Here is a 27,200-nt window from a genome sequence, read left to right as displayed (position 1 = left end):
TTGATACCTGTGCTCTCTGCTGACGGCAGCACCAGGGAACGCGAACTCAGCCCGGCAGGCGGCAATGCCCTGCCCAGGCCTCAGGGGCACACAGGCTAGCCCTCTATTTGCTGTGTGTTTAAGAGACACCCTAGAAATGGCTGTTCTCCTTAGAGTTAAGTACACTTCGTAAATGGAGCCTTGCTCTGCCCTAACATGATCAATTTTGAACCTAATTTCGTCCTCACGGAGGCCTCGCAGCAGGCTGAGAAAACAGGAAGAGAATTCTGATCATTATTACTCCTAATCAACTTCAAACATCAGTATCTGTCGTCTGCAACTTCTCTCACCATGTGGATCTGGAAGGACTTCCGCTTCGAAAATGCCTCCTGTCTCCTCTCAGTGGCCCCCAGAGCATGAAAGCCACAAGGGTGTCACGTGGCTCAAGATTCACATTCATCATCAGCCCACAGAACATTCCACGTGGAAGCTACTCACGTCCAGGAAGCTGGCATAGACTTAGAAAAGCTCTCATCTTCTACAAACCAAGCAGATACACTTTTATTTATTTATTTGAAAGTTACAGAGAGAGGGGAGACAGAGATCTTCCATCCACTGGTCACTCCCCAGATGGCCACAACAGCCAAGGCTAAACCAGACAGTAAGCCAGGACCCAGGAGCTGTTTCTGCGTCTTTCATATGGTGGATGCAGGGGTCCAAGCTTCAGGCCATCCTCCACTGCTTTCCCAAGAACATTCACAAGGAACTGGATCAGAAGTGGAGCAGCCAGGATTTGAACTGGCACCCGTAACAGGATGCTGGTATGGCATGTGGTGGCTTTATCCACGACACTGGACCCCTGAGCAGAAACTTTTCAATCACAGAAGGAAGGGGGTGGAGGCAGCAGAAATTGAGGAAAAACATAAAATAAATACAAAGAGTAAAGAAATCTACATCAATACTGTGGAATCTGGGCCAACTGGGCCTCAGCCCTGACACACAGAGGTCCCAGGCTGAGCTCTACCTGTCACTGTCCTTCCAGTCTAGGGCAGTCCACATGGGAACTGCCAACAGCTAAAGATCCTTGGGCAGTACAGCAGTGCTCTGGATTGAATCCCAGGCAATCTGCTGCAGAGTAAGCAGTTTTATTTATTTTTTGTAAAGATTTACTCATTGGAAAAGCAGATTTACAGCGTGTAGGAGAGTCGGAGAGATCCTATGTCCAACTCGCCAAATGGCCACAACAGCTGGAGCTGAGCTGATCTAAAGCCAGGAGTCACGAGTTTTTTCTGGGTCTCCCACACAGATGCAGGGTCCTAAAGGCCTTGGGCCGTCCTTCATTGCTTTCCCAGGTCACAAGCAGGGAGCTGGATGGGAAGTGGAGCAGCTGGGATACAAACTGGCGTCCATACAGGTTCCCAGTGCTTGAAGGGGGACTATTGGACAATTGAGCCATTGTGCTGCACCCCCCTTTTTTTGAGTAAGCAGTTTTATTATCACCAATTTACAGAAACAGGGGAGTTGCCCAAAGCCACATGGCTAATTAAACAGCAGGGATCCTAAATCCAGCGGGGAGCGTGGCGCCCGTGGATGTCAGGGTGCCCTCATCACAGACAGGACCACTTGGCAGGGTTGGGAGCTGGCCGAGAGCCACCTGGGAAAACCCGTGCTCCTCAGTACCATAAGCAGCCACAGCCAAGGAGAGGACGGCACATAGCCAGCGCAGCTGGGGAAAGTGGGGGTTCCCCACAAGTTCACTTTCCAAAAAGAGGTCTGTCCTAGGACTTGGCCCTGATGCTCACCCTCAGACACAACATTCTACGCGGGAGTGGCTGGTCCTGTGTCCTCGGCATAAGCCTGGAACCAACCAACACTGATGATGAACCCGGAAGGCTTTCTTACCTTCGCCACCTGCCCTGCACCCCCACCACGTGTCCACAGCAAACAGGCCCCGCCACATGGTGCATGGCGCAGCAGCCAACGCTGCCCCAGGGCTGCTGCAAGCACCTCCCTGGCCTAATTCCAACTTGCTGTTTTGAAGTGTTAGCTCCGTGAAAGGCAGTCAACACCATCACAGGAGTGTGTAAGACAGGAGCTGGGACTAAATTATATAGGATCCGCCATCCTGTTAAAAGGGTCCAAACCAGTGCACATTTGTCTTCAGGCTGACTCGGGAGGGCTGGGCTGGGGCCTGAGATGCTGCAGTAGTCTGTGCCAGCTCCTTCGGGATGCCACATGGTTGGATCCTGGGTCACTCCCAGTGTCCAGATCTGGATCAGACCAGCACTGCTTCCCAGAGAGAAAACATGCACCACCTACATCTTAGTGGCCATCCTACAGCCAACGAGGCCCTATCTAATCTGACCCTTCCGTTCCCTTCTCTCCTAGACCCCTGCATCACAGGCACCCAGTCACAAATCTGGCTACTCACAGACAGTATTTCAGGTGCATCTGACAATATAATTGACCCCTAACAACTCATTCCCCAGTTCCAACAACTATCAATTTATGGTCAGTGCAGACTGCACCTCTTAAGTTCAAACATGAGGCCACAGGCAGGCATCTGGCCCAGAAAGCAAGCTGCCAATGAGGACACCCATATTCTTTATCGGTTCACCTTGGTCCCAGTCCTAGCTACACTCTGGGTCCCAGCTTCCTGCTAACACGCACTCTGGCGAGACCGCAGGTGACAGCTGGAGCACTGGTGTCTCAGCCCCTGGTGCGGGCCTGGTCCATCCCCAGCCAGTGTGGCCAGTTGAGGGTAGTGGACCAGTGGACGTTCTCCCTGTCCTTAGACTTGGCCCTGATGTTCTCCCTGTCAAACAATGTTTTCAAGAATGAAGTTAAAGTTAAGAGCTATGGAGGACAGAAGTACAAGGGCCAAGGTCCATATAGGAGGAATCCTGGGATGAAGGAGAAGGCGAGTGGGAGAAACTATTTGAATAAATGTATGAGAATTCCTTAATTTTTAAAACACACATCAATGAAAGGATCCATCACATACCAAACAAGAGGGTGGGGGAGGGGCAGGTGCATTGAAATACATCAGGGTAACAGTCCAGAACAGAGGGATAAAAAGACCACTAGAACTAGCAGCAAGAAACCAGACTGATATTGCCATCGCGACTCCCACTGCAAGTAGAAGGAGACAATCATTTCAGAGCTGAAGAAAAAAAGAAATGTCATATGAAGCTAAACGCTTAGAGGAAGGGTCTCCTCTGGGTCTCGGGGTCTGTACTACAGGAAGATCTCTTAACGTCACCATCGCCAACAACACTCATGATGCACTCGGAGTCCATTCCAATAGGAGCAGGGCGGTGATCAGGCATGGGTCAAAAAACACCATGGGCACACACATGCCCACTCATGGGCATGCATGCACACACACACACACACACACATACCCACACACACAACTTGGGGTCCCCCGGCCCTGCGGGGTTCAAGCACCAGTGCCTCTCCTGAAGGCTTCCGGAGCTGACTGGTGGCCCCCTGGCCTCGCCAGAGTTTGATTCAGTCCCAAGGTTTGCTGACTGACCTGTCCACAGACTGCTCTGCTGCCTGGTGCTGACCCAGTTCCACAAATTGTGACTGGTTTACTAAGCTTTAGAAACTGAAAGGAATCTTCAGGTACTGAAACAAACATCCGGAAGGAAAAAAAAAAAAATGAGTCTTCAGAAGCTCCAGACAGGTCAGATGCTGTGGCACTGCACAGTAAGCCGCTGCTTATCCAGGATCAGAGGACCTGGGTCAGGACCTAGCTCCCTGTGGGCACCGCTGACCCAGCTTCCGGCTGCCTGGGAGGCAGCAGATGACGGCCCACGCATATACAGGAGACCTGGAGCAAGGCCAGACATGGGTGCTGTGGGTGTTCGGGGAATGAACCACAGGCTGGTATATCTGAATCTCTCCAATTCTCTCTTTGCCTTTAGGGTAGATGAAAATAAACTTTCCAAACTAACTTCAAGAATAATACAGATTCTGATTTCCAAATGCATAAAGTAGGCTGCACAATTTAAAAAAAACAGCAGAGAAAAAAAAATTAACCTAAAAAGGCATGATAAGGAAATTCATTTAAAAAGAAAAAAAGAAAAAAAAAAGCAAAGGCTGTGCATTGTGGTGCAGTAGGTTAAGCTTGCCATAGAAGCTTCCCCACTTCTCCAACTCAGCCTCCTGCAACTGCAGCCCCAGGAGGCAGCAGGTGATGGCTCAGGCCATTGGATCCCTGCCATCAAACGGAAGACCTGGACAGAATTCTGGCTCTGGCCTGGCCTGGCCTGGTCTGGTCTGGCTCTGTTTGGCACTGGAGGGGAAAAAAAAAAAAACTGCTGATAGGAATTTGGAATTTGAGTTTTCTCTCTCTCTCTCTCTCTCTCTCTCTCTCTCTCAAGTACTCTCCGCCACACAAATACGTTAAAAAAAAAAAAAAGACTTAATCTGGGTTTAGAGGAGACTCTGCATCGCATGTCAGCAAGAGACACATGTACACGGAAAAAACTGGAGATAATGAAACAGAAAAAGCTGCATCAGAGAAACAGAAACCAAAAGCTAAGGCTGGGGGAGGAGGAGGCCCCTGAGAGAATTCACAGCTAAACCCAGCAGAATTTAAGGTGGAAAACATCACAACAGAGAAGGCCTCTCCCTAATAAACCACGAAAGGAAACAGTGAATCAGCCTGGAAAGCTCCCGATCACTTACGTATCTAACATTACAGCCCTAACGCAACAGAATGCAGCAATTGTCAAAGACATAGGAAGGAAATTACCAAAGGCTTAAATGCGTCAAGTAGCTCCAATGGACCTGCGGGACCAATTGTGTCAATAGACTGTGTAAACATACTGTATATGTGTACAAAGTTTTTCCTACTCAAAAGCACATTTTTTTTTCTGAGCACATATGGAACATTCATCAAAACCAAGCATGTGCAATACACCAAAAAGGCCTCAAATATTCCAAAAAATGAGGACCATGTGGACCATGTTCTCTGCCCATATGTCATAAAAATAGACACCAATCACATTTTAAAAGCCGCTAAAGGAAAATAGAAAGAATTAAAAAAAAAAAAAGCTATTAAATAATCCTCGGGTGAAGGAGGAAATTACAAAGGAAATTGTAAAATGAGTAAAAATGAAAGCATTACACATCAAAATGTGTAGAACACAGCTCAAGTAATACTTAGAGGAAATGCTATGGCTTTGAATACATTTCTCAGAAAACAAGAATTCAAGTAAAAAGGGTTGGTTATTAAAAAAAAAAAAGTTAGGAAAAGAATGAATTCCAGCAGAAAAAGAGTAGAATAAAGGCAAGAAATCTGCTTCATAAATGAAAAAAAAAGCCAGAAAGACTACTGAGGATCTCGAGGCATTCATCAAAGATTCATCAGATCAACAAACCCGATGGGAAGGCATCAGGCAGTGAGCAAAGTGGCAAAGTCAGAAACGCAGACAGTAGAAGGAGAGAAAACAGCTCCAGCTAAAGAGAGAGACGGGCACCACCACCAATCACAAGGACCGGCAACTTTAAAACCCAGGAGCTGGTGCACTAGGAAACCCGACCAGACCACTCCCAATGAGGGTGAACTGGGCTTGCAGGCCTCTCCTGTGCCCAGAACCCTCCAGAACCCACTTTCTGAGACAAGGACAACCCCAATTCCAACCTGACGAGGCTAAGAAACTAGTCCAGTCTTATCCAACAGGAGCCTTGTAAACTTGAAATCTGACCATAGCTTGTTTTAAACGCAAGAGGAAGAAAAGTTGATCCCACACAGTCACGGATGATTCCACATCAGTTTTGCCCATCAACAAAATGTACCCTGATTGTGGATTAAGGGATAAAAAGTACAGGGATGTGAAAAGGCTTTAAGGAAAAATATCTGGTAAAGATCAACAACTATTTACAATTAAAAAAAAAAACTATCTTCCCTAAAAGCCAGGAAAGGCGGAAGCAAAGCAGGCGGTTCCTCCACCTGGTGGGAGCTTTGACCAGGAACCTCCTCCAGGCACAGTTACTCCTCAGTGACAGAGAAACATGGCCACTCCCACCCCCCACTGCGCAGGCCCTGAGCTGCAAACCAAGCTACCCCAGGGCAAGGACTGGAAGTAAAGGAACAAATAAAACAAATAAAACAGTCTTTTTTTTTTTTTTTGGTATGTGACATTATCTCTGGAGACAAGGCAGCAGAATCAAGCTACCCAGCAAAAAATAGGAAGTCAGTTTGCCAGTTTCAAAATCAATCAACAACAACAACAACAACGAAAAACCAGCCTTGTCCTCTACCCCACACTAACTAATTAGAAACAAAAATATTTTAAACAAAGACACGGTTCACAAGATCTACACAAACTGTAGAGAACCAGGGATTAAATAAAGAATGCACATGATCTTTCCAGAGAAAGGGGGCTAAAGTCGACTGGGAAAAAAAAAAAAAAAAAAAAATATATATATATATATATATATATATACACACACACACACACACACTTGCTTAAGGATGGGAGGGCTTAGGCACCAGTCTGTCTCAAAAGAACCCGTATGTTTAGTAGAAAGCCAATGAAAATTCCAGCAGAATGCAGTGGGGAAGCACTGGACAGAAATGGGCAAGCAAGAGTCCCGCAGCTAATGGAGCTGTGATCCTACAAAAAGAAAGAGCAGGAAACCAATGCATCCAATCAAGAATGAAGACACGCCAGAAGGCCACCGACTGAAGCCAGGAGGCGCCAGTGCAGAAAGAAACTAACAGGGCAGGCGAACAGAAGGTGCCAGCACTGTGGGTCTGGGGTGGGAGTGAGGCCACGGAGAGGGGGTGGTGGATAGGAACACCCACGCCAGTCTCCTCCAAAGGTCTCAAGACACCTGGGCTGCAGAAACAGGCATGTACTGGTGACCTTGAGTGGGGAGGTCTCTCCAATAAGACTAAAGCAACATTAGGCATGTCAAACCAACAGCTCTGACCTCCTGCAGCTTAAGTGTTCCTATGTACCAACGGTGGAGGCAGGTCAATAAAGAAACAGATGTGAGGGGGGCGGGGAGGAGGACGCAAAACAGTATACATCCACAAAGCCTGACAGGAGTGAAAGAAAGCCATTAAAAAACAACAACTTGCAAACAAAAAAAAACAAAAAAAAAAACCAGAAAGAAAAAAGGGAGACTTTGAGGTGGAGACAGAGTGAACCATCAGGCAATTTATGAAAGGAAATGTCTCAAAGTTAACAAGTACCAAATGGGGCTCATCAGAACAATCAACCCGCCCTGCAACCCAAGAAGCACAACACAACCCTGAAGTGTACCCTCAAAAGCCACTGGAATGGCCAAAACAAGATCTCTACCCGGGCCCAGTGCAGTAGCCTAGTGGCTAGAGTTCTCACCTTGCACGTGCCAGGATCTCATATGGGTGCTGGTTCTAATCCTGGCTGCTCTACTTCCCATCCAGGTCACTGCCTGCGGCCTGGAAAAGCAGTCAAGGACACCACAAAGCCTTGGGACCCTGCACCCACATGGGAGATCTGGAGGAAGTTCCTGGCTCCTGGCTTTGGATCAGCTCAGCTCTAGCCATTGCGGCCACTTGAGTGAACAAATGGACAGAAGATCTTCCTCTCTGCATCTTCTTCATAAATCTGCCTTTCCAATAAAAATAAATAAAAAAAAACTTCACAATAAAAAAAAAATGTTTACCCAGGGCTGATGAGAAACATGAGGCTGCATGAGCAAGGCAGTCATGTGGGGAAGGCAAGATAACCTCCCCCTGTACATGCAAACCAGCTCCCAGACACCCAACAGACAAGGTCAAGGTGGATCGCCAGCAGCGATGCTGGTGCTGGGTGTGAGACACCAGGTAGGACTGGGCCCAGCAAGATGCCCACGTGAGCTGGCTTAGCGGAGTGGCCTGAGCTGTGTCCCCTTTATCCAAAAACTGCTCTGCTGGAAGCACCGGACACCAAGTGGATGGCTGTGGGGCAGAACCTCTGGGGATGAGGCTTAGAGGGGGTCATCAGGGTAGACCCTCCTCCTAAGAAAAGATACCCCTGAAAAAAAAAAAAAAGATACCCCTGGAGTGGTTCCCCTCCCTCTTCTTCCCCCTCTCACTCTGTCTGGCATGCAGGGACATACTGCAAAGGCAGCTAAGACCCAGAAACTAAATCAGCCAGTTCCCAGACCTGTAGGGCAAACCCCGGTCTATGGCATTCCATTAGAGCAGCACAAACAGACCAACACAGCTGAATTTCTACAATGGACTCCAGAGCCAACCTACAGCCTGAAGTTCGACAGCCCTTGTACCACACCCCAGCGCCGGCTCCTCACTCCAGCTCCCTGCCAACAGGCACCCTAGGGCACCTCCGAGAAATCTCAGCTTACAGGACCCCTGCCACCCACATAGAAAGCCCAGATGGAATTCCTGGCTCCTGGCTCCTCACTCCTGGCTCCCACCTCTGCCCAGCCCTGGCTGGTGCAGGTGGAACTCTTGTCAATCAATTTCAAATAATTTTAAAAATAAAAATTGGGGTCCAGCACAATGACTCAATTGGCTAATCCTCCACCTTCAAGCATTGGGCTACCATATAGGTGCCTATTCATGTCCCGGGCGCTCCACTTTCCAACCAGCTCCCTGCTTGTGGCCTGGGAAAGCAGCAGAGAATGGCTCAAAGTCTTGATACCTGTACCCATGTGGGAGACTCAGAAGAAGCTCCTGGCTCCTGGCTTCAGACCAGCTCAGCTCCGGCCATTGCGGCCACTGGGGAGTGAACCAACAGATAGAAGATATTTCTCTGTCTCTCCTCCTCTCTGTAAATCTGCCTCTCCAATAAAATTACTACTTTAAATCACTTCTCGGGCTTTTGGCTAAGATCAAGTGTAAAAATACTACTTAAAAAAATAAAGAGCGTGGTGCAATAGCCTAGTGGCTAAACCCTCGCCTTGCATGCTCCAGGATTCCATATGGGCCCCAGTTCATGTCACAGCTGCTCCACTTCCCATCCAGCTCCTTGCTTTTGGCCTGAAAAAACAGTGAAGGGTAGCCCAAAGCCTTGGGACCCTGCACCCACATAGGAAACCTGGAGGAAGCTCCTGAGCTGATCAGATGATCAGCTGTTGCAGCCATTGGGGGAGTAAACCAGCAGATGGAAGATCTTGGTCTCTCCTCTCTGTAAATGTGCCTTTCACTATAGTCCTCAAGAGTCATGGAAGAAACTTAGAGGGACAGATACGGACAGATCCCAGGAAATAGGAGGGAAAAGAAAGATTTACAGCCCCAGGCCACACTTGTGACGCCAGTGTACTCACAGGCTGCACACTTGACACACAAAAAGACCCAGCTAACTTCACGAAAGGAGGAGGGGGACAGGGCGGAAGGAGAAAAATAAAATGAGCCAGGGTGTCTTCGACCTGAGACGTGGTTAGCGTAATCCACAGAGAGTGAGGCACAGGCATCCCCCGCATACCCCCTACCCACACGCACTGGAGGGCAGGCAGGAAACAGGATGTGGTTTCTCTTGCCCATGGTACCGAAGTGGGAATGGAGTTTAAGCTCTCACAGTGTGCGTCCGGATCTCTGCACCTGGCTAGGTGCTCTGCGATCTGACTTGATGTGGGTCCCCAAGGAGGGAGAGAACCCCCAGAGCGGGTCCTGGCACAGCTGGGGAAGGCTGGGCGTCCTGCTGGGGCATGGGCAGGCCCTCCCGGTTCACACCAGCTTCTAATTACACTCATCTGGCTACCAGCCATTCTAACAGCTTACTCTGTGAGGGGAACATCTGGCTCAACCAAAGGGGTTCGGCTCACCGTTCGTCCATACTCTCCCCGTTCCTGGATCTGCCTTTCAGGGCTGGTGATATGCCAAAGCCAGCAGGAGCAATTCCTCAGAAGGTGGGTCTTCATGGTGACATTCCCGAATGCTCTTTCTGTCCCCAAGGAAACCAAGAACCCAACTGGAGGAAGGAAGTTTGACTGGCTCGTATCACAGGAACTAGGGCAGCAAGTGTGGTCAAGCCACTTGGTCTCAGAGGCCCTGCTTTCTCCTTGTGGTGGGCCCTCCCCATTGTGTCGGGACAGTTGGCCGGGGTCTGGACATCCTCTTCCCGCAGGGACACATCCACCGGCGCACTGTGGCAGCTCATCCCAGCTCCTCTCCTCCCACCAGAGCAGAACCGCCTGCCGTGACAGTGCCACCAACCAACCATTCCCAACAGCAACCCACTGCACCTGCACTGCCCTGGCTGGGGATTCCTTCAGATGAACTTCAACCTTCGCCCCCACCCCCAGATTCCCTGCTGGTGCACCGGGAAGGTGGGGAGGGTAGGTCCACTTGCACAAGCAGGGACCTCAAGGGAAATCAGCGAAGGGGTCAGCGGGAAGACCAGGGCATGGGAGCAAAATCAAACCCCTGGCCTGGATTTGACCAACAAGCATTCAAGGGAAGGCAAGCAGAAGTTACATGTCAGAGGCCAGAAGAAAACCGTTGCAAAACCTGACACCTACTGTTACTTTGCAGGACCCTCCTGAGTCCTCCGTTCACACAGGACAGCCGCACATCCACATGCCCTTCACAAGCCCCAAGAACTGAAAATGCCCCAGCTGCCTGCCAGCTGCAGAAACAAGCGCGTCTATCTCCAACAGGCTGTGTGGCAGAAGCCCCTTGCTCTGGAAAAGGATCCCGAGGGAGAGATTCCATATTTGAAATCTCCAAAATGGGCAAATCCAGAGAAAGAGGCGATTGCCGGCTCCCCAGGGCTGAGGTTGGCGGGAGGACACAGAGACGACTGCCGATGGGCGTGGAGTTCCTTACTGCTAATGTCCTGCAGCTGGACAGTGCCCACGGTCACACATCATGGAATACGCTACACGCCAGGGCACCAAGGACTTCAGCAACGCCAATCCTATTACATGAACTTTACCTTTAAGAAAAGCAATCAGGCAACAGAGACTCCGTAAAGGAGCTATGTTCAACACACACACATTTTGTGTTTTTTTTTTTCCAAGAGCACTCAGCATCATCTTGGCACTTCCCCAACCAAGAATATATTTCTAAAAGTAGTTCTGCATCCAAATGTTCTCAAGTTCTACTGTCCACTTTAAAAAGGAAGGAAAGAAAGTAAAAGGAAGGAGGGAAGGGAAGGGAAGGGAAGGGAAGGGGAGGGGAGGGGAGGGGAGGGGAGGGGAGGGGAGGGGAGGGGAGGGAAGGGAAGGGAAGGGAAGAAAGCTGGGCCAGGCATTTGAGGGAACAGTTAAAGACAAATCTTAGGACAATCCCAAGGGCAGGACAGGGGGAGGCAGTGCCTGGATTCAGCCCCAGCTCCACCCAGGACTCCAGCTTCCTACCAACATACACACACATCCCGGGAGGCAGCAGACGATACCTGGGTCCCTGCTACCCGTGCGGGAACCTCAACTGAGTTCCTAAGGGAGCCCAGGATTTGGACAGACAGCGGATGGGCTTTTTTTTTTCTTTTTCCATCTAGCTTTCAAATAACTAAAATTACAAATAAGTAGTTCTTTTTTTTTTTTAATGTATAAGACATATGAGCATCATAATGGCCCAACCCAAGTATTCGCATCCAGGACGTCTCTACAGCCAGTGCAGTTCACCGCTCGGTAAACAGAGGATGCGCTCGAGGATACTGCATTGAAAATACATCTCCAGCTGCCCCAGGAAGAACAGTCTTGCAAAGGTGCCCTAAACTTTCAAATAACAAGAGGCATCTTTCAGAAACAGGATACTGGGCAGCAAACGTCAGGCCCACACCCAGTTCTCCCCTTTCAGTACCCTGTCTTTCTGACCTCTGAACCCTGCACACTCCACTAAGAATACAGGAAAGCCACAAAAGGCCTCAGTTCTGGGCCTCCCCCAACTATTAAGTGTCCTGCCTTAGACCAGTCCAAGGCCTCTCGGTGCTACATCGCCAGGCTCACCCCAGCCCCGCACACCACTTCCTGGTGAATGCAGGGACACAGGGCACCTGGGCAGGCCACCAGGCAGCCAGGCAACTTGTCTGACGGGAAGTGGCTGTCCCTACACCTGGCAGGCACGGGCCCCCCACCTTGCACGTACCTGACGTGCCACCAGGTATCACTATAATTAGTCACTGTAAGTGAAGCTGAATGCAATTAATTACATAATTTTGAAGTGTTCAAGTTTAATTCCATTAGAATTACATCATGAAACCGGGGAATTACAAAGGATTACCGACAAAAAGCAAATAGGGGTGAACAGAGAAACTTCAAGGAGGCTGACTCTCCCCGATGTCTGAGTCACGTCCAGGGCTCATGCTCCGGCTCCATCACCCCCATCACCCTACCTGTTTGAATAAACCCGGGGGGCAGGGGGTGGGAGGTCCCAGTCAGGTGGCCGTCTACATGGGGCTCACCTCTGTTAGCACGGTGGGGGACTACGGCCTCCTGGACACTCAGTGTCATCAGGTCATTGAAGACTGACCCCTCTGGCTGCTGCTTGCCCAGCCGCTGAATCTCAGACCACACAGTTGGCCTGCTGGGATGCCAATCCCCCTTGCCACCTCTGCGGGGGGTGGGAGGTTGTCATCTATGCATCAGAAATGCCAAGGCCGGGGGGGGGGCGCTCACTACACTTGGCATACTCATGCATGGCCCTGGCCCCTCCCAGAGTGCGCAGTGGCCACACTCCTGGCCTCCTGGCAAAGCTGAGCCCTGGGCTGATCCTCTCCAGGTCACAGAAATGCGCACTCCTCTGCGCCTAGGGCACTGCCTCCCCACCCTGCCCCCACAACCCCCAGACTCCAGGCTTCTCTCTGGAGCTAGATGGCAGTGTCCATTTCTCCAAGTCTTCCCAGCCCCTCACAGCCTGTTTCCTTGGGGGTCCTCTAAGCCCAGCAAATAGAGAACTTTTTCCTTCTGATACTCCCAGGAGCATGGACAAAATCCTGGCATCCCTCAGGCACCATGGAGATACACAGAAATAAAACAATGAAACTGCCACCAGCTTCACTCAACAGGACTGCACTGGTACCAAAGAAGGGCAGCACCCTTCTTTGTACATCACTCTTTTTCAACTTACAATTTCAAAAGATCATAAGATGCATGTCACCTAAAAACTTCACCTGAACCCAGAGGCACCTAACAGCTCAGGTTTCCAACGAGAACCCCTGAGCAAAATAAGCTAGCATCTCAGGGGCAGCAGGGCCACCAGGCTATGTCTCCCAGGACATGGGACCCCCACACCACTGTGAGGTCAGATCCTTGGCCATAGGATCGTGAGCGCTGGGTGCTGTCCTGACACTGCGAGGACTCTTGGGGGAGGGGAGGCCTGTAAAGTGGGAACTTGGCACTGCCCACTGGCATCACCTAACAAGGACACGAGTCCTGCCTGACAGATTCATCCTCCCCGTGCCAGCACGTACACTACAGCTGCTGGGTAGTGTAGAGCTCCCCTCAAGGGTCCCAGACCCCATAAACTGGCCTCTTGCCCTAACTCTTCCTTCAGACAGGCTCTAGGTGCAAGCGGGGTGTTGGAGGGAGGGTGGGGGTGGAGCATGACTGTCCCCACAGCCCCCATGAGATGGTTTGCAGGTGGCAGTGTACCTTGGTCAGGCCATGGTCAGAGGGAGGCCACAGTCACGGGACGCTTGTCCTTGGACTGGAGTCTGAAGTCTCAGCTGGGTCAGTCTCCAGCCAGGTGGTGCACACTGACCTGCCACCCACCCCACCCGTGCCTCACTGACTCCAGTTCCCCGCAGCAGCCTGGATGGGGGTCCCCCCCCCCGGTCTATCTGTACAGGGGGCTCACCTGCAGACATTCCCAGGCACAGCCACCACCTGCCTGTGCAACAACACCTAGAACACATGAGCCATCAGGGTCCCCAAATCAAATTTTTTGTACTAACTTCCTGTCTCGTCACCAATGGATGTCAAACCAGTTCCAAGAAGCAGAAGCCAGATTTTCGAGCGTTCCCTTCTCTTCCCCGTTAAGGGAACGTCAGTGAAGCCTTCATCTTCAGCCCACGGCACCACAAACCACACCAAGCTCCCAGGCTCCAACCCAAACCTCCGGGGTTTCGACTCCTGCAGACTTCCGCCCCGCTGCCACCTCTTCCCTGGGGGCTCAAGCCCTGGGATTTCCGCTGGTCTCCCAAAAAATCTATACATTCCTCAAGTGAGCACCCCCTCTACCCCTGCCAGGGATGATTCCTCTCCCTCCTCCCAGTTCCTAAGGAGCCCGGGTCCCACCACCAGCCCCCCATCAGGGACATCCGTGCTCTCCCAGCACCCCCTCTGGAAGCCCTCACTTCCCCAAATTTGTGCAAAGGCTTGTGCCGCCAGACGATGACATCACTGCTACAAAAAAAAAAAAAAAGAAAAAATACCCCAGGTACTTTCTTGGACTAAATGAAGAAGCAGCAAGAGCATGCGGGTGGTGGCTAGGCCACTGCCCTGCAGCCGGTTTGGCCCGAAGCAGGACGCACCTGTGCGCAGACACGCGCCAGACCCATGACAGCCCCGGGGGTGCAGACGTGACACCCGCCTCCAGCGCGGACTCCCAAACCTGCGCGCCTTGTGCCTCCGGCTCACTCTGGTGTTTTTGCTGGGTCCCTTTAGGAAGGGTGTCTCCTCCCCTTCAGGCTGGGAGCCGAGTCCAAGAATTAATCTCAGCCAAAGAATTGCTCTGCCGTTTCTAGTTTGTTAAATGTGGAGGTCCCCCCACCCCGAGCCCCAGTGTTTTATGTGCCACATGTACGGTTAGCCATAGTTTAACCAGTGTACCTGATACTTCACAAAGGCAGGTCAGGAATAAATGGGAATAGAAAAAGAAGTGCAAATCCAGGCAGTGCACCTACCAGGAATTCCACAGTCACAGCCATCCTAACACAGCCAGCCCACTGTGTGGGCCATGTGTGGGGCCATATGTGGGGCCAAGCACTGTGGCGGAGTGGGCAAAACCTCCGCATGGGGAGCCAGAATTCCATATGAGCACCAATTCAAACCCTGGCTGTTTCCTTCTGATCCAGCTCCCTGCTAATGCATCTAAAAAGCAGTAAAAGATGGCCCAAGTGCTTGGGCCCCTGCACCCATGTAGGAAAGCCAAGTGGATTTCTGATCCCTGGCTTTAGACTGACCCCGCTCTGGCCATTGCAGCCATCTGGGGAGAGAACCAGCAAATAGAAGATCTTTCTCTCCCTCTCTAACCCTGCCTTTTCAACTACATATAAAAATCTTTGAAAAGAAAATAGAAAACTACAAGATCTTTAAAAACAAACAAGAATTGGGCCCGGCGGCGTGGCCTAGCGGCTAAAGTCCTCGCCTTGAAAGCCCCGGGGTCCCATATGGGCGCCGGTTCTAATCCCGGCAGCTCCACTTCCCATCCAACTCCCTGCTTGTGGCCTGGGAAAGCAGTTGAGGACGGCCCAATGCATTGGGACACTGCACCCGTGTGGGAGACCTGGAAGAGATTCCAGGTTCCCGGCATTGGATCGGTGCGCATCGGCCCGTTGCGGCTCACTTGGGGAGTGAATCATCGGACGGAAGATCTTCCTCTCTGTCTCTCCTCCTCTTTCTGTATATCTGACTTTGTAATAAAAATAAATCTTTAAAAAAAAAAACAAGAATTAAGTTTGCATTCTTGAAGGAATTAGCTGAACAAGTCTTGAAAGAACACAGCAGATGCACCTCCAGGAGCAGCCCCACGGCTCCCAGGCATCAGCTACTTCCCAGGCACAGGGAGTCACGGTGGGCTCTACCCATCCCCCAGGCAAGGCCAAACAGCAGGTGCATAGCAGCATACAGTGGGGACCTACATGGTGAGGACAACTGGATGCTATGGTGGGCACTACTGGGGGTGCCAAGCGGGGAGTCAGAGTCTCGGATACACTGCCCCACCCCCACATAGAAAGCCCCCTCTCCCCTCCCACCCCAGATAAACAGAATGCAAGCTGTAATGTTCTGGGCGAGGGGAGGACCCCGGTCGCTCCTCCCCAGGTGATGCCCACATGTTCCCTGTAGCCTCCCTGGGACCTCAGGCACACAGCTCCATCACACTCTCACCCTAGCCAGCCTCCTTCCGCTCACAGCTGGCTGCACCAGTTCTCCAGGAGAAGCCACTGCTGTCCTACCTTCTTCCAGAGTGGGGGGTGGGAGGCACAGAGAATCGGGGAGGGAGACAGAACTCAGGATGCTAGAGCGGCCCGTGTTGGGTGCTTGGGTGGGAACTGCCTAAGGCCTAAGGAATGCCATCACTGGCCTGTGCCAAAGTGGGCCGTGGTGGGTATTTCTGGGGAGGCGAGGATGAACTCAATGGTCTGCGAGATTCATCCGGCAGCCCTACTTAAGATGGACAGAAACCTCTTTGGAGTGGACAGTTCAGAACCAAATAAAGGTGAGGTGCTCAGCTCTCACGCATTAGCTGGCTCCCACATGTAGTCAGCAGCCCCCTACAATACACACACACAAACGACTTCATCAAAGCATCGGCTCATCTTAGGACGACAGCATAATTACATACCAACACACAGCTCTGTAAAACAGCTGCAAACCACTTCTGACTCCTGCCATCACTCCCATCTAACCACCGCTGTCCACATCCTGCCTCTCCCCACTCCCCTGTCAATGCTGACAGACTGTACTACTAAGGGCTGGGCACCGGAAACAGGGGGACGAGGCATCCCCACCAGGACAGCCAGTTCCTGGGGACCCAGTTCTGTGAGGCGTCATGGGTCCTCAGACAGGGCCCAGGTCTGTGGTGGGCCCTGGGCAAATGGCAGAGGTGCTCTGCAGTAGCCTGAGCTTCCTGTCTGGCTCTGGGCTCCTACACACACATGCCTACAGTGTAGAAACAGGACTCCAAGCTTGAACTTGGCTCCTACTTGGCTGGACAGTATGATTGCGGCACCTGTTACTGTGGTGGGGAGCAGGCTGAGGTGTGGCCGAAATGAATTCCAAGCAGACCCATACATCTATGCTGGTTTAAACTGGGGACCCTGTGTTCCTTGTGCTGTTTTCCAAAGCAGTACAGTTGAAGAGCACCTGCCCCAGGGGATGAGGCAGAGAACAAGGAGCCCACCATGCTGCCCTGAGTTTCCGTGTTGGGGACCAGCAGCTTCTTCCCTCCCAAGTGTGCCGTCCCTCTGCCATCATTGCTATCCACGCTCTCCGCAAGCGCAGAGGAGGACAACACAAAACAGAAATCATTCACTGAACGTGGAACCGCGATGGGTTCAAGTTCTGGGTCAACTACTACCGTGGAGAAAAACAGAAAAATAAAGAATGAGTTGCACCATTATCTGCCACACCTTTTCAGGGATGATGCAAAAACTGGCCGCGGCAGCAACAGAATGGTCCCATGTCCAAGAGGCAAGAGGCAGAACAAAAGTCTGCCAGATCTTGTTCAAAAAAAAAAAAAGAAAAATTAAATATACAATTTCCTCCAGTAAGAATTTTATTTTTAATTTTCATTTACATAGTATCTTTCTTCCAAGAATCTCAAAATAATGGATAGCTCCACAAATACTCCACAAATACCACAGTTGTCGCAAGCCAGGAGATGGGAGGCTTAGCAGGGCAAGAAATGACAGGTCGAGGTGATACTGGGGGCCTCCCCGCAACCAGCAGGTGCTTCCCTGACCCAGAGGTGGCTCTGTCCTGGCCCTTCTGCACACAAGCCTGACTCCCCAGCCCAGTTCTGCCATGGCCCTTTCCCAACCATAGGCTTCACTCCCTGGGGCCTGCTCTTGGGGCCCTTCCCCAGCCCACAGGATGAGGGTTTTTACCTTTGGCGTCACCTGTCAAGTTTTTGCCAAACTAATTTTATTGAAGCGGCAACTTCTCCCCTGAAAATAGGAGGCAGGACGGCAATAAACTCAAGAGCCTTGCTGGTGCAAAACAACAACAGCGACAAAGGTACCCAAAATGAATTTCCTAGTTGCCATATGGAAGAGTCACAACCTGTTCAGAAAGCCAGGATCTGAGGAAGGCTTTGGTTTTTAAGGAGGAAGGGGATGGCAAGCCCATTCGCTGGGGATGGATGCACAGCTGGGGGAGACGGGGCGCCAAGAACCGAGCGCCTCACATTTAGCAAAAGGCTCTCAACACCCAAATAAATTTTTAATGAGAGCAAGAATGGCATTCTGTTTCTCACAATTTTGTAATAGCTGCTTAAGAAAGAGTTGATTTGTCAATTTGTTTTTTCTTTAACCAAACCTCGAACACCTAACAACGATGCATTTACAGAAAAAAAATTTTTTTTAATCTTAATTGCATTGACTTCTCAAATAAACACAGTTAAACATAAAAAGATGTCTGCAGTGCGTGGGCACACACGCCCTGGGCAGATACACTCAAGGTGAGGAAAGAAAGGAACCAGCAACCCACCCGCCTCTGGCAATTTCCGCCAGCATCCACTTGCGGACACCAACGGACCAGCTGGAGTCCCCAGCCCGAGTGTCGGTTGCTGGAAGTGGCCCTGCTCAAGGCCCGACTGCTCCCACAGGCACCTGTGTTTTCCCAAGCTGCAGGCCACTTCGCTGGCATTCCAAGCTCATTTTTGCAAACCAAGGCAGAACCTAGTCACTTTCACTCCCCAGGGAATCCTCCACCCAAGACTCCCATTCCCTCCTCCTTCTGCTCTCCAGTCCGACTGGGCCCTTCTTCCGCAGGGGAAGACCCCTGGATGAGGGAACGGGGGATTCCAACCAATTTAGGGCACTACCCATAACTTGCCAGACGCCTTGCACACCAGGGTTCTTCTAAACTCAGAAATTCTGCCGACTGCCCTGGGCATCCTACCATGAGGAGTCATCCCTGGATTAAAAAAAAAAAAAAGCTGGGCATCTTTAAGTTTGTGCACTAACATCATCTCATTGGAATTTCATTACAGCAGGAATTAGCATCGTTTTTAACACAGCTCTTTGCTTTAGAAAAGGGAAGGCTGTTGACTGGGTTTGCAGCAAACGCGCCCTTTCCAAAGGAGCTGTTTTGCTTTTCTGCTTCTCAGCTGCGCCCTGCGACATGGACCGGGTAGCGCAGACACATCTCACAGGTGGCTGGCACGGTGGTCAAGCTGCGTCCTGCAATACCAGGATCCCATGTCACAGTGCCCTGCCCCTGCTGCCGTCCCAGCTTCCTGCTCCTGCTCAGCCCTTGGAGATGGCCACATGCTGTGTGTCCATCACCCCCGTGGGAGTCCAGATGGGATTAGCGGACTCCAGCCTCAGCTGACCCATGGCTGGCTGCTGCAGGCATTTAGGAGTGAACCTGCAAATGGAAGACCTCAGTTTGCCTTTGTGTCTCTGTTCCTGTACTAAATTTAAAAATTCAAAAACAGGACCTGGTGTGGTAGCCTAGTGGCTAAAATCTTCACCTTGCACGCGCTGGGATCACGTATGGGGGCTGTTCCACTTCCCATCCAGCTCCCTGCCTGTGGCCTGGGAAAGTAGTAGAGAATAATCCAAAGCCTTGGAACCCCGCACCCATGTGGAAGATCCAAAAGACTCCTGGCTCCTGGCTTTGGATCGGCTCAGCTCTAGCCGTTGCAGCCACTTGGGAAATAAATCAGAGAACAAAGATCTTCCTCTCTGTCTCTCCTTCCCTCTATAAATCTGACTCTCCAATAAAATAAATAAGTAAATAGAACTTTAAAAAAAAATTTAACAACAAAAATCCCTCAGTCACAACCAGGCACTTGGAAGCTGCCTAGGGGTTGGTACAAAGGAAGCCGATATCACAGCCCTCCCACCTGCAGGGGCACCTGCTGGCCTGCCAGAGACTCACTCTCCTCCCTCCTCTCCTCCCTCGATGCTCTGGAACAGAGCTGAGGGGCACGACTCGAAGGGCCGGTGGCCCCATACAAAGCTTAGCTGTGCCTTTAAGTAAGATCTGACACCTACCACAAACCAAATCAGGTTTCTGCAGCGAGGCCGAAAAACCAGAGCTGTACATCGGCCTTCAGGAATGTTGTTCAAACACCAGAATTACACAAAAAAATCACGCATCTCACCAAGATGTCCACACGGAGGTATCTGCTGCTATTGAAGTTGGTGCTTATCTTGTGAAATGTAGAAATGTTTGAGAAACTAACTTCTCTCTGGATTCCAAACTAGGATCACGATCATCATGAAACGTACCAACACACTCAACTTGATAAATGTTCTTTGAGCTCAGAAGTCACAATTGAATGCTTGACCATAGGGAGCGGCACCTGAACACACAAGGTCAATCTCTGGTCTGATGGGAGCCTTCCCGCCTGGTTCTCGTTTCACGCCACAGCCTACCCACACACACGCAGCTCTCTCTGCACCCAGGCTTTTGTAGGCACTCACTTCCCAAATGCCCAGCATGGCTGGCACGACCAGGTACACAGTAGAAACAGTAGTGGGGCTCGAAGAGAGGTCTCAGGGACCCTCTGCCACGGAGACAGCTCGCCACAAGTTACAAAGTATCCCCCTAGTGCTCCTGCTGTAATAAGGCTCAACACAGGATTCCAGGAATTCCACCTGTTTCCAATTAGATACCAGAATTGCTTGAGTGTTTAAACTATGTTCACTTGCTACTTATACCAAACAATTCTTCCGGGGTTCTTTTTTTTTTTTTTTGAACATTTCAAATATGTTAAAATAAGATTAAGGGTCTGGCTTAAACAATCAGAGGTAGGAAAATTTCAGTTGAAACCAAAACTATCTCTTGGGCAGTGATAACGCGGAGCTTCAGACAAAACAGAAGGTCCAGAAAGATGCAGTGTTTGTCGTTGACAACAACTAATTAAAAAAACAAAAATCAGACTTTTCAGAGGAAGAGCAGGACTTTGAAAAAAGATGCTACACAACTTGTAAGTAATTCCCACAAAGCAAGACAATTCTGCACAGTGGAATGACCTGGTCACTTCTTTCAAGTCGGTCAGAGATACACCTCCTTGTCACTGTGTGAGTGTGACGCTGACCTTGGGCTAAACCTGGGAGCTACATCACATGGCAACGCAGGGAGGAAGGTAGCCGTGCTATTTGCTATTTTCCTCCAACCTTTCGGACTTTTCTCCCCAACACATTGGCCCTTCCTTCGTTGTTCCAGGAACGTTTCCTTGGGCTTTACCAAATGAGCTTACCAAGCTCTAATTCTAGTCTCACCAGCCTCCCTTTCTAGAGAAACTTAAGGACAGCCTCGGGGGCAGTTTTGCTGGTTCACGTCTACTGACAGCAGGGTCCTTGCGGCAAATGACAGAGCAAAAACAAAACAAAACAAACTACAGGTGCAGGCAGCGCCCCAGAAAAGGGGGCCTCAGAACTGTACAGCAACATGGGACACAACTGCACAGTCGCCGAGGGTCTGTTGGCCTCGGCGCTCACAAGGTTGGCTGGGTGGATCAGAGCCACGGTGGGAATTCCCACAGGGACTGGGCTCTGAATCCTTTTCCCAGCTTTCTCCCAGTAGCCTAATGAGCGACAAACGAGATGGATGAAATTGGGGACGCACGCCACTGGGTCTCAGTGCGGCCAGCTGTGTCTGCAGCTGTTGCCCTGAATGTACAGTTGCCACAACATAGTTCTACACAGGCAAAAACATCGAGAGAGCCAATGACCTTGTCCCACCATCCATCTCGAAGACACCGAGACAAAAAAAAAAAAGCAGAGGCACTGTAATCTGCTTACTCAGTATTTTGTACTACATGGGATATTTTCATTAAAATAACAATGGACAACCACTAAAACACACACTTCCCAAATTGGAGAAAAACCAAATAGCCAGAATAAGGACTTTCAGCAAAGCTGAGATTTTTTTTTTTCCCTGATTCTAAAATCTACTCTTGCGGGGGCTCTTTCAAGGGGAAAGTGGTGTCTTCCAGCACCATAACTCACTCCGGTATGTGAAAGGTTCCGACGGGCCACCACGCATGGACAGGCTCCATCCCCAACAGTCCAAAGTCTCACCAACATGTCACAAACACAAGCCTTGTTTTCCATGCATGTATAGAAAAGATAAATTTCCACACGTGTATGGAAAAGATAAATTTCCACAGCAGTGTTCTTATTTAAGGGGCGGGGGGGGGAAGCCTGGCCTTTTTTGTACACAAGCCTGCTGGGATGGGATAAAAACTTGTCCAACTAGTCTCAGCAACACCATGGGAGCTGCAACTTCCACAACACACAGCACGGAGAAGAAAAAGGAAACGCAAAATAGGGCCCTGCAGGCTGGCAGCAAGCAGCCTCGGCTTGCAAACTTGAGGAGTGCTGGAACTCCAGGGTGCCGATATGGGCGAGGGAAGGCGCTCACCTGCCTCTGGATGCAGCCTCTTCCCGCACAGGCAGCTCAGCGGGCAGCCCAGTTCCAGAGTACAAGAAGAGCCTGAAAACTAATGAATTCTCATTCACATTGCATTCCCGCTGGCTCCCATGCTGTCTGTCCGGGGAGGAAACAGAGGAGGCACTCAACCAGACACCAGGCCCAAGGCCTCCGTGGGGGCCCTGGCTGGCCTTCAACTTGAACTCTGGCATTCCACGTTCAGCTCAAGTTTTCAAACATGCCGCGGAGCTCCCATCTAGGGCCGCACCAGCTCGGAAAAAGACGCTCAGATAAAAAGCTTTTGGGTTCAGAGTTTTGCTTTGCGTTTTTGTTTGTTTCCTCACAAGATCAACAAAGTTCATGGAAATAAAACTTCCAGGGAAACGTGGAATGGGACCTTGGAGTCACGTTTAAAGGATTCCCTAGAATGGCTGACTGCAAGTGGGGTGGGAGCTCCTAAAGTCGATCAGCTCTTCACAAACCAAATCCATTTTCCCAGGCGTTTGAGCCAGGATACTTTAAAATTGAACTTGAAACTCGGGCTGTTACAATTAAGAACACAGAGGTCAGGGAGGGAAAAAATTTTAAGGTTTGTCTCTTAAAACTCCACAACGGGTTTTACAGTAAGCACAGGAATTAAATTATGGTAAAACGGAGCTATTTTTACTAAAACAGGGTAGACCAATTTATCAAAAATGCCATTCGGCTGTGTTCATTACAGTCAGGAATCTAATTTACACAATAGACACTTTGGAGTAATCCATTTTAGTCAATAACTACTCAGACTCCTTTAAGTTTCCAGCCTTATCAGAAACGCATATTTCACATAGTCTTCTTCCTAGTTAAGCGAGAAATTGGAGGAAATTTCATAACGACCACGAGTCTGCCTTATCGTTCTTACGTGGACAGGGGCTGAAGCAAGCACTCAACAATTAAAGCTGTCAGTCTCCACTGGTGTGTGTGTGTTTTAATTCAATTCCCCCAGAAAGTACTTTAAGTCAATAACAGTAGCAAAGTTCACCCAAGTTTACACCTCGCCGCTGGGAGCAGTAGCCCTTCCCGGAGGACACTTGGGGGACCCTCCAAGAGACACGACCCACCTCGGGGCCCTTCCAGGCCGTGCACACGCGCACACACACACACACACACACACACAATCTCCGCCTGGGCGCACAGAGTGCTTCTGGCCCGCGCGCCACCGCTCACCTTCAACTTGGCTCCGGCTACACACAACATCCACCTGGCAGAGTCCCGGGGCTGTCCAGGCGCCGCCAGCGCGGGGCTGGCACGTGCGGGACAAACCCCGAGGGCGCGCCGCTCCTCCGGCTTGGGGGTGACAGGCAGGCTCGCGTCCCCTGGGAAAGGCAGCGGCTCCGGAGGGGTAGCCAGGGAACAATCCCCGCACGGCTCCTGAGGCTCGGTGCCCGCATCGCCATCCGGCACACCACAGGCCGGAGGGGGCCCAGGGGCTTCGCTTTGCAGAACACGGCCCGAGAAGTCATCAAAGAATGGTCCCACCAAGCACTCCATGGCGCCCGCGTACCCCGAGGAGAGGGCAGGACCCCTGAAGACAGAGGGTCCGGGTGCAGCGGGCGATGGGTCGCTGGTGCCGGGAGGAAGCCCTCCCCCCTCCCACACACTTGCCCGGTAGCCGGTAGCCGGTAGCCGGTGCTCCGGGACTCAGCGCGGGGCCTGCGCTCCAGCAAAGTTACAACCGCGCTCCTCGCGCCCGCACCGGTGCCGGCCAAGCTATCCCGGGCTCCGCGACCTCCGCTGCACAGCGTGCCGGCAATCCCCCACTACCCTACTCCAAGTTTCCCCAAAGCGCCCCCGCGGAGGTCCCCGATCGGGGAGAGGCAGCCGCTCACGCAGACACACAAAAGATCCGGGAGAACGCGGGATCCGCACGGGTACACCCCCACCCCGGACGTAAACAAACCCCCGGGGTCCGAAGCGTGAGGCGCGAGTCGCGCCAGGCGCGGGCAAGCCGGGTGCGGCACGGCCAATGACAGCCGTCCAGCCGCGGCAGGGGCCCGGGCCAGCCGGGGCAGGGAGCGCGGGCGCCCGGCCGCCCTGCCGCCTGCCCGCCTGGCCGGAGCCGGGCCGCGCCGCCGCCGCCGGTGGCCGCTCTGACCCTCCCCCGAGCCGGCGGCACCACAGCGCCACCAGCCCCGGCTCCGCCGCGCCGGCGGCAGCGGCGGCGACGGGCTCCTCCTGGAGAGGCAGGCGCTTCACCCCCACAGCAACTCCCCACAAACTTTCCCCGGGAATACCGCGGGGCCGGGGGCGCGGGGCGCGGGCGGGCGCGCCACCACGGCCGCCGGCCGGGCCACAGCCCCCTCCCGGCTCCCGGCGCCCGCCACCGCCACCGCCGCCGCCCGCGCCCCGCTCGCGCGCGCGCGCCCCGCAGGCCGCCGGGGCCGCCCCCCTCCCCGGTCCCGCGGCGGCGGCGGCGGCGGCGACAGGGCCGGGGGGCTGGGGGTGGGGGGGCGGCCGGGGTGGGGGGCAGACACCGGGGGCAGCGGTGGCGGCGGCGGCGGCTCCCGGCGCCATCTTGGGCTGATCGATGAATTGAACAAAGAGGATCAATTTCTGATCAAGCGAGTTATCAATGGGGGCCGGGGAGCGAGAAGGGACTTGTCTCCGACTCGGCCCCGCTCTCCCCGGCACCCCCCTCCTCCCCGCCGCCGAGGCCCCCCGGCGGCCGGGCAAGCCCGGGGGCCCCGGGGGAGGCCGCGACCGCCCGCAGCCCCCACCCCCGGGCGAGAGGCCGAGCGAGGAGAAGCCTGACCTGCAGCTGCTGTAAATCAAAGCGCTTCCAATATTGAAACATCGATCCCACATTGGCCGCCATCTTGAGACATATTGAGACGGAGTGAGAGGCTGATAGAGAGGGGGCTGGAGTTCAGGAGCCGCCAGGAGGCAGCAGGCGGGCGGCGCCAAAACCCGGCCTGGAGCCGGCCGCCGCCGCCGCCACGGAGGACGCGGACTGCCTCCTCACGGCGCCGCCGCAGCCCCGGCGAGCCCGGGCCCGAGCCTGGAGCCGGAGTCGGAGTCCCAGGGCGCGGCGGCGGCGGCGTTCTCCAGCCGGGCCCCCTGCCGCCCCCTCGACGGCCCGGCGACCCCTGTGCCCTCGGGGGAGGCCCCCCCAGCCCTGGCCGCGGCGGCGGCGGCAGCAGTTCGAGCCCGGCCCCGAGGGGGCGCTGGCGGGATGCTGGGCCCCCGGTCCCACCATCTCACCTGAGGCGCGCTCCGGCCCGGGTGTCCCCAGACCCGGGGCGGTGGGCGCGGCGCCGCCGCCAGCTGGACCCATCCTGCCGCTCCCGGCCCTAACGGCGTCCGCGCCTCTCTGAGGCGCGTCGGCCGCCGGCGGCGTCCCGCTGAGGCGAAGGAGAACGTGGGTTTAGGTCCCAGGCTGTGGAGTTGGCGCAGCAGACGGGGAACCTGTGTCTGTGGTGGCAGCACACGTTAGTGGCCCCCTCAACGCGCCCGGGAGGCGGTGTCGCTGGGGGTCCCTCGTGGGAGCCGCTCCACTTCCAGCCGTGACAGGAAAAGTCTCGGCGCCCAGCTGCGTGTGGCCCCCCGCACCGCCGCCATTCAGTAGTCCCCAGAAACTTCTTGGGGAGCTCAGACACCCCGGATTTTACTCCTATGTGCGCACAAACCTGAGGGGACGGGGAACAGTGAGTGGGCTCGCTCCTTAGGAAAGGAGAAAGCGTGGTCCAAGTTTACAGAAACGCTAAACATTAAAAGCTAAAGAAAAAAATTCCTTTTGATTTTTTTTTTCCCCAGAAAAAACCTGACACACAAAAAGCCACGTTCGCTGAGCGTCGTCTTTAATTGATTACACACACGTGTAATTCTCCCGCACTTCATTTCACGTGTAATTAGTTAAAACAAATCCCCAAATTCCTTAATCTTGAAAATTACATGTAAATAAACTGTGTGCGATATAAAAATAACACATGGACGTGGGAAAAGGGTTTAGCCTGATTGGAGGGGGTGCGGGCACGTCCCCAAGATCTCGCCTGGCGCGACCGGACGGGGTATGGGGGGGCCTTGATTTCTTCCAAGAGAAGCTCCTCAGGTCTGGGGGGCGGGGTCACTGCGTCCCCCACTTATCCCTCCACCGGGTCTTCAGCCGGGAGTCGAGGTCAGGGCAGGAAATAGGTGGGTCGGAACGCAGGGGCTTTGGAAGGACGCATCCGCAGCCGTGGAGCCGCCAGACCCGGCGACGCTGGCCAAGAGGAACCCCGGCTGGCCTCAGGGGGTTGCGCGCAGTCGGCCGACCCGTGCGCTGCAGCTCTGAGCGCACCGCATCGCCCGGTAGAGGGCAGCGGCGCCCCGGGACTCTGGTCTTCGGGTTCCCTGGTGCACGTGCCCAGCAGCGCGCCCCGGGGCTCTGGCGCTGGCTGGCCACGCCCTGTCCCGGAGCCAAGCTCTTCTGGCTACAAGTGGCCGTGCCACCTCAGCCTGGCCAAATGCCACTTGTCATCCTTCTTGCCCCCGCGTCCTACGCTTGGGGACAGTTTGCCCCCCGCTGGCATCTGAACCGTGGCAGGCATTGCCCCAAAAGGAAGTTATACAAAATGTGCAGGAGCTTTTAAAAAAAAAATCTCTCCCGTGGGGAAGGATCAGGGAAATGGTTTGGATTTGGTGCAGATGTTTTCAATCTAATTATCGTGTCGATCCCCTGGGTTTGAACAAAAAAAAGTGAAATATATATGACCTGTGTAATACTCCAGCGGTACATCTGGCTGGAATTCAGGGGTTTGAATCCCTGGCAATATTTCAGAACTACATTTGATGAGTATTAACTATTCTTGTTACGTTTCTGGTTGCATTTATGTTATTTACATGCAAACCTAAGGTTAAGCTCTATTTAAATAAAATATACATGACTCCCACTGAAGTTTTGGGTTCTAAAAAATGTCTGCCTGCTGTCTGCAGTGGTAGTGCGTAGGTATAAGGATAGTTTTTACCTTTACCACAAACCA

At 52.7% G+C, this 27,200-nt stretch overlaps 1 protein-coding gene across 10 annotated transcripts in view; it reads right to left on the bottom strand.

Annotated features, from left to right (window-relative positions):
• The window catches only part of CUX1 (cut like homeobox 1), a 298,816-nt gene extending 273,468 nt beyond the window's left edge, over positions 1 to 25,348 (bottom strand). For 3 of the 10 annotated variants that reach the window (XM_058681024.1, XM_058681025.1, XM_058681026.1), the window contains exon 1: positions 24,995 to 25,348. In XM_058681024.1, the coding sequence (XP_058537007.1) occupies positions 24,995 to 25,057 (63 nt within the window). In that variant the 5' untranslated portion in view covers positions 25,058 to 25,348. Of the gene's footprint in view, positions 1 to 23,409; positions 24,268 to 24,994 lie in introns of those variants that run through there. The other 7 variants (XM_058681021.1, XM_058681023.1, XM_004586968.2 and 4 more) reach the window with 6 other exon arrangements.
• Between the last annotated feature and the right edge of the window lie 1,852 nt (positions 25,349 to 27,200).

Source organism: Ochotona princeps, chromosome 24 (assembly GCF_030435755.1).
Source record: "Ochotona princeps isolate mOchPri1 chromosome 24, mOchPri1.hap1, whole genome shotgun sequence".
Taxonomy (NCBI): domain Eukaryota; kingdom Metazoa; phylum Chordata; class Mammalia; order Lagomorpha; family Ochotonidae; genus Ochotona; species Ochotona princeps.
Note: the sequence above shows the minus strand (reverse complement) of the source record. Positions and strands in the feature narration are given on the sequence as shown.